The sequence below is a fragment of the Crotalus tigris genome, unplaced genomic scaffold (genome assembly GCF_016545835.1).
Source record: "Crotalus tigris isolate CLP2741 ecotype Arizona unplaced genomic scaffold, ASM1654583v1 scf7180000024359.8030256, whole genome shotgun sequence".
Taxonomy (NCBI): Eukaryota; Metazoa; Chordata; class Lepidosauria; order Squamata; family Viperidae; genus Crotalus; species Crotalus tigris.
The window spans coordinates 3,552,393-3,560,620 of record NW_024100528.1 but is presented as its reverse complement, the minus strand read 5'-3'; the positions used below and the strand labels follow the sequence as shown (position 1 = coordinate 3,560,620).

General features: G+C 35.9%; 1 protein-coding gene across 1 annotated transcript in view; it reads right to left on the bottom strand.

Moving 5' to 3' along the window:
• Positions 1 to 1,213: 1,213 nt before the first annotated feature.
• The window catches only part of GAP43 (growth associated protein 43), a 79,816-nt gene continuing 72,801 nt past the window's right edge, over positions 1,214 to 8,228 (bottom strand). Inside the window, exon 3 of the mRNA XM_039327350.1 lies at positions 1,214 to 1,979. Within this exon, the coding sequence (XP_039183284.1) occupies positions 1,891 to 1,979 (89 nt within the window). The 3' untranslated portion in view covers positions 1,214 to 1,890. The remainder of the gene's footprint in view (positions 1,980 to 8,228) is intronic.

Genomic DNA, 8,228 nt, shown 5'->3' with positions numbered 1-8,228 from the left:
TAGGGTCCTTGGTGCTCACTGAGCTTGCTTTTTTTCTTGCAGACCCAAACTAGATAATATCATCAGTGCTAGCTTATATAACTGTAGAAATATAATCACTTACTGGCTCTTGGTTTCCTTATCCTCACTTCAGAACAGGAATAAGTAAGTGGTCTGTGGTTCCTCCTGATACTAAACTACAATTCCATTTACCTTGACCATTGGCCATAATGAGTGAATAAGATGGGATTTGGAATATAATAGTATCTAGAAGACTACCACAGTTTGGCCCTTTAGTCAACTTGAGTAATTTATCCATACATTGTAACTGAGCCCCTAACAATCTATAATGCAGAAGTTCACAGTAGATGGGAGACCCACTAAGGAATAATCTCAGTAGCAGGACTATCAATTCAAAATAAGTTCATTGTAAAATATATGAAATATCATTGAGCTAACCAGCAGAAAGGAAAATAATTCAGGAATACATATAATTACCACAAGTATTCTTCTGTGGGGATATCCTGCTATGCCCTATAAACTTGTACTCTTTAAGAGTCTTTCTCCCAATCCTTATCTGAAAATAGGAAGCAAAATTTAGGCTATACATAAATCATCAAAGTGCAGTGTGATCTTAAATATACATAGCTAAAAAATGTAAAGTCTCTTTCAAGTCCAATTTAACTCTTCATAACTTCATGGACATGTGTATGTTGTTTTCTTGGCATCAATATAGAAATAGTTTGCCAATCTTCTTAACTAGCATAGAAAGAAAGAAGACTCTATTTTATGGTAACATATACTGAAATATGCTATCCATCTCTTCAAATAAGATTTGATGAACAAATCAAATTAATCCAAATAAACACTAGAAAAGGGTGACTGGTAATGTTGGCACAAACTTATTTTCAATTAAGTAATAGCTTCCTCCTATCATGACACATTTTACATAAATAGTTCTGTATCTCAAAACACAAATATATTCTTCCTGATAATATGTACAATACTTATCCTACTACAAACAAAAATCTGTATATATCTGATCAAGAGCTGTTGTAGCCTTTCCTATGTTCACACTTTTACAAAAGCTACTCTACACCACTGTTTATATGTATGTTACAGGGTAATTGGCTCCAGGTGTTGTCTTAAAAACTTCTGTAAAGCAATGTATTAATCAAACATACTAGAATGCATGAGGGGAGGAGAGATGGTACAGAAATGCATCACAGTGACATCATTATAATTATTCTTCTTTATTATCATTTGTCAATTTGAAAAAGGAGCCGGGAGTCACAAGTTACGCTAATTGGCACATTTGCTTTATTTTATTAAACAAACTGGGCTTGTATTCTCATTCTGTGTTTTTCCTTTTTCTCTTTTTTTGCTTTGTTTGTTGTGTCTCCTATAGTTCATTCCATCATCACATTGAAATGGGGAGAAAAAAAATGTTTGTTCTTTTTTTTTTTCCTCTCTTAACTCACTCAATAGGTTTGGACTCCTCAGAGGAACATAACATTGCACACACACTTGGAACAGAGAAAAGGGGAGGCAAGAGAGAGAGAAAGAGCGCACTCGTGGTGGGCAGACAAACACACACGCGCAGATCAAACAATTCTGATACAGTGCAAGAATTTTCCCAAAATGATTGAATCATCATTACCAAAAAACTCGCCATAACAACACCAAGAAACAAAATGTTTAAGCCACACTGTTTGACTGGGATTTTTCCTGCTTTTTTTTTTTTCTTTAAATGTTTGCCACACAGAGAGAATAGAGGTGGAAGGGGCAGAAAGGGACAAGGAGGACAGACAGATTTACAGGTGAAAGTGGGAGAAGATTGAAACCAGGAAGGGAGGGAAGATACAGGAAAAAGGAGGGGGGGAAGGGCAAGAGGAAGTCATTTCTTAATGTTCAGGCATTTTCTTGGTCCGCCTTGCTCTCCTCTTCTTCCACTTCTTCCTGCAGGGCACTTTCAGAAGGTTTGGTTTCTTCTACTGCATCTAACAAGTATAAATAAATAAAATTGTCAGGAAGCGTATGAATTGAATTTGGTAGTTTTGTTATAAAAAACAAATTGAAAAAAAAATCACAGAGTACAAAATAAACTATGTCCCCTGTACACAGTCTTAACAGCATCTCTTTTTTGATCACTAAACTGAGGGAAGACAAATTGTGGATCTTTTTCTGCACGTTGGGTGAGTGGAGAAAGGGTTTGAAGGACAAACCTTGGTCATGATTGAGGTATCACTTCTTTCACTCAGAAAGCTTAATATTACTCTCAAACAAGCTTTGCAGTACTTAACATTCTGAATGCAGTCCTGATGTCACCTATAAAAGGATGCAACCCTGATACTAATGTAAGCTGTTGGACCCCATTGTTATGTGAAATATGAAAACTTATCTAAGCTCTCACATTTTCACCATTGGCATTTAAGTTCCATTTTACCTTGCTTGATTGACTCCTGTCCAGCTCTTTTTTTTCAAAGAGACACATGTCTGCAAATTATCGCCTCTAGAGAAATTGCAAAAGGCCATGAAACCAGGATAATTTTTATACTAAATTAATTACCTTGAAGCTATTAAAATTTAAGGGAATGAGAAGCTAGCCTTTTCAAATAAATTCATCAATTAGCATTCATTTTTATGGGAAAAAATATATAGGAAAAATAAGGGGGGGAAATAACCTGGAAAATGTATTCTGAGTTAGAATAATCTTATCAGTTCAATGAATTTGAGTTGGGAAGAAATCTTTGAACTTTGCATTTGTTCCAGCTTAAAATTCTGTACGAAATGCTTTTGGAGCATATATTCAGTTTTTGAATTTTTACATTTTTCCTAAATTTAGCCTCCCTAAATTTCACTTTGGAAATAATAGAATATGATATTAACCTATAAAAACTATTTGAAATTATGTCTCACTATAGACATCCCGAAAACATCTGCTTAATATAGGATTTTAGACCAAGTTCTGTCTGTAAAGGAATTACAAGGAATTTTGTTTCCTTTGTTTTACTAGTTTCCCCTTTAAATATCTTAACAATCTACATTTATTTTAGTAACATTTCTGCTTGTTTCTAAACAATGAGACATCTATATTTAGAGTACTATCAAAAATGTATTAAGCACAGCATAAGTAAATATGCCATGCTTTCAAGTACATAAAATCTAAAGGTGAGTTCTAAATGTTGATACTCTCTCTTCATCATATGTGGTTCGCTGTATAGAACAGACCTTGAGTAGATATAAACTAACACAATTTCTTGAGAATGTCTATTTCTTCCATACTATGTGGTTCTTTTGAAAGGCAAGTTTATTGTGGATAAGCATTTATCAATAAATGAATCACAGCTATGAATATAAATGTGGGTGTTTGAAAACCAAGATGGGCAATTTTGTTTCCAGAAAGGGCAGCTTTCTCAATTGATTTCAACCGCATTATATGTTAATGGTTTATAGGCTCTGCTCCAAGTGCTTCTACTGCCTTACATTGCTGAAATTAGGTTGAATGGATTTCCGGGTAAAAGATAGTCTCCTGGGATCTGCCCAGTTCTTTTGTCTTCCTTGGATTAATTAAATTGGAGTAGACAACGACACACTCTCTTTGTTATATTTCTTTTCTTTCTTTTTGAAGGCTGATGGCTTTTGGCCTTGGCTTTACATTTGTGGTTACTTTAGAATGATTAAACATAATGACAGTACATAAACAAATAAATAAATAAAAATCATTTGTAGCTCTATGGACTCTGTATAATAGAAAGCTTTGTTGGTAAATGGTTTTCACATTTACAGCTGACATTCATTTGGAAACAACAATAACAATTTCTTTAACATTCAGCATCAACTTCTTCATTGGCATATCTCTCCCCTGATCTTTGTTCAAATTATCAAGACAGCAGACCATTGTCTTAAACTCACTTTCTGTATCTGCACTTAGTTTCTAAGAAAATATGTTGCTCAGCATTTTACCATGCAAGCATCTTCTAAAGATGTGTTGCTTTTCACTATGAGTGGTTAAACAAGAGTTTTGCCTTAGACAGACAGGCCTGTTACTCCTGTAACAGGAAAAAGAAAGCAGACCTATTATTTATTCATTTAAATGTATATTTCTCCTGCAGACAGGATACAGCACATGTTCTTGCAAGACTATTATAGACTAACATTAAGGTCAATACAAAACTACTTCTAAGCAGAGCAATAATTTAATAATGTATCAAACTTTAATAAAATGTATTAAAAAGTATTACACTGGTATGTAACATTCCAATTTAGCCCAATTATTTCTTTAAAAGGTGGTTTAAGCAATTCCATAGCAAAATCTGCTTTGCACATTCTCATGGTTTCTTTCCTAAGAAAGAAGTTATTTTGGAGTGCTTGAGAATTGTCTTAGCAATGTTTTTCTGCTTATTTCTTTCTTTAATTAGAAAAAAGCAGAAGATGCTGTGCTAGAGGTATTTTCTGTTATCCATCCTCTCATCAATCGGAAGACCTCTTGGCTTATTGCATGTTCCAGTTGGGAAAAAGAAATTGCTGTAATGGCTCAGGAAATCTGAAAATTGAAGTACACAAATGATAAAAGGGCCATCATTCCCCATCCTGGCTCTAAAAGCTACACAACAAATTATTCTCACATATTTCATGGCACTGTAAGAATTGTCAGAGATTTATAGGAAAAGACAATCTGGTGTGAATGCATGAGGATAATACTAGACTAATGCCGATACAGATTATCTTGAACAAAGAGTATAAACTTATTTGTTGAAGTGTGAGAATATTTCAACAGTAGACCAAGTTTAATAGATGACACTGCAAACTTGAAACTGTAGTGGATTTGTAGAGCTGACAAAATAGTTGGAAAATAATTTTTGTGTTCATACAAAAACCCTGTACAGACATCTTTGGAAAACTAATTTCATTTATGTATGGCTTGTACCATTTTATTTAGAGCAAAACTATTGTTTGTCTTTGCAACTTAGCATTGTAGAAGATGCTGGGGACATTTTCCCATTGATACAAACTGCCAACTCGTCTTACCTTCTAAATTAATGAGAAAAAAATATTCTCTCTCCCCTATCTATTGGGGAAAAGACAGCTTTTCCCAATAGCAATACAGCTATTGGGGAAAGTTCCCACTTGTAAAAAGCTGACATGTTATTTTTTCCCAATCACAGCTTATAAGAGATCTGTAATATAATCCATACATAATGGTGACTTTCCATTTGTGATGAACACCATCCCGTCTTTCATGATTGCTAGATATTTGCAAAACAAAACTTTTCAAAAGGATTTGAAAAACAAAACAAAACCCAGTCAAATCAGTTTGATTGTTCATAATGATACAAAAGGCAAATTATCAGCCATCAACGTATTAATATTTTTCGTTTGAAGTTAAAACAAAAACCAACAGTTGGAAAATTTACATTAAGAAAAGTTTTCTTATTATATGATTATTACATATCTTTTAAAGAAAGCAGTTGGAATTCAATTATAGGTTGTACACAGAGGTGTTATCACATTTCGTAGAATACAAATGAGAGAAGATGGACCATTTTTGCACTATCCCAATAGACGCCTGTCATTTTCTAATCCATTTACACACTTTTCAAAATCCATCCAAGCAATCATCTTCCTGCTTCCTTGTTGTGAACAATTTGGGTGGATTGTTTGGGATTTTTTCCCTTCCACTTCCCTCTTTTGGAACCTGTGGAATGGAATCTCTATATGTATACATGTGTAGTAAATTGAAAGGAAAGAGGAAGTAATGCAGGACATGTGCTTTGTATGTAAAGGGTCAGGAAAGCACAATGAGAGCTACATTGGCAGGCATTTTGCCTATGTCTAGACACCAGCTGCCTTGTTGCCATGGAAATCCTCCAACTTTGGCTGATGAGCAGAAGCAGTCATGCCTCTCCAGAGACATCATTCAAAGGGGTGGAGGGTGGAACACACACACACACACACATACACAGAGGGGGGGGGAGGAAGAGGGAGAGGGATTACTTATGAATACAGCACCTCACCCCTGTTATAACAACATTCAGTTTCTGGGAATGTGCCAACGATAGTTTCCCCCATTTACTTCCAAAGCCACTTGCAGTACAGAGAGAAGCCTGACAGCATATTGGGGAAATGCTTCACTGCTCATTTCTGAATGCTTCCTGCCCCCTCCCATCTCTGAATGCTCATTCACCAGTACCATCAAGCTTCTTCCATCAGCAGACACCTTAATTGTACTGAAAGAAACACTCAAGGGAGGGGGAAATGGTAGACTGTCAGGTGCATTTAGTATTATTCAGAGGAAAGCCTCTCCCTGATGAATGCCAGTCGTTCCCTCTCCATTTGCTGAACAGTTCTGGAGAAAAATAACACCCCACTCTCAACGACTGTGGTGCTGTCATCTTGAAAGCAAATTTCATCAACACTCTTATTTTAGTTTACCCAGTAGGTAGGTGAAAGCATGCAAATGCAATGGGATGGAGTGAGATGCAGAGCAGCATAAAAAAAGCAATATTCCAGGTAAGATACCAAAACACAATTTATTATTCATATAAATTAAAAATCAGGATATAAAAACACTGTAAGAATATTTGCTGGATTAAGCCAGTGGCCTATGTAGCTTATCATTTTGTCACAGTAGCCAACCAGATACATTGTTTACAAGAACAGAGGAAGGACAATGGTATATTACTTCCACTATTTACAAAAGGAATCAATATTTATAACATGTTACATCTAGTTGAGAGGTTAATAAATAGCCACTGAAAATTATTTTGCATGACTTTGTCCATTCCTCTCAAAACCCCAGATTATACCAAATTCCACTTTAACTGTATACTATAGAAGTGACTGTCTCCATGAAAGAAACCAGCCCATCTTTCTTCTCAGCCTAACCACTTCTTAACCACTGCTATTGATCAGAAATTTCAATCAATTCAGTAAGCAGCATGGAGAAAGAAGATTACTGAAGGAATACAAAATGGACTTTCTGTGGCAACACAAACACAAAAGAGACTGACTTTGGGGGATGGTCCTTCAACTTTCCTTCTTGAGCAAGACAGCTCAGAACATTCTCTGAGATGAAGAGTAAAAGGAACACACCTCCTATTTCATGTATAATAAACACTAGTTACTTATACTTCATCACTGGCTATGAAATAGAATTTTCAACACACCTGAAAGTAATAGTTATTTATGTTACTTCCACATTAGTGTTTTACATCACTTTGGGAAATGTCTATGGAGATTCTCAGTCATCCAGGTCATAGTTGTCCCAAAGATGCTTTTTCACGAGGCAACTGGACTTTCTTGTTTTTCTTTGAAGACATTTCACTTCTCATCCAAGAAGCTTCTTTAGCTCTGACTGGATGGTGGGGAATGGCCTAAATAACTCTCTAAAAGAATGCAAATGACCAGGTATCTGCAAGAAGTGTAAAAAATAAATTTCCCTACTATCCAGTCAGAGCTGAAGAAGCTTCTTGGATGAGAAGCGAAATGTCTTCAAAGAAAAAGAAAGTTCAATGCACTGTCTGCTTTTTGAGTTCACTTGGTTTATTTTTGAATCGGCTTTAGTTTTACCGACATTGCCGAGGTGGCGCAGCAGTTAGAGTGCAGTACTGCAGGCCACTTTAGCTGACTGTGTTCAGCAGGTCAGTGGTTCAAATCTTACCGGCTCAAGGTTGACTCAGCCTTCCATCCTTCCGGGGTAGGTAAAATGAGGATCCAGATTGTTGGGGGCAATGTAAATATATATATACATTGCTTACTGGTGTACACCACTTAGAGAGTGCTTACACTTAAAGCGGTATATAAGTCTCATAAATAAATAAATAAATTGCTGCACAGCTGGCATTTTTGTTTGGGTCACTGTAGCTTTAATTAACTTATTACGAAATCCAGTTTCTTCACTCAAACTTCTACTTCCAGGCTAAAACATGAATTTCATCTTCCCAAACCAAAAGAGGTTTAGTTTCCAGTTTATGGAGCTTATCCTTTATTTCTATGCTCCACAACCTAGCCACAATAACATGTGAAAAGTGGCTCCTTACAAACTTTCTGGCATGCTATTATTTAAGCGTCACAGCTTATTGTGGGGGAAGGAGCCATGTTAAATGCATTTGATGAAAGATGGCAAAGCACATACAATCATTTGTGTTACTTTGTGACTGGGGAGGGGTATCTCCAGGAATCGATACTGACTGGATGACATTCTTGTACCTTTCTCTAGAACAACTGGAAAGTGAGCATTGATTACC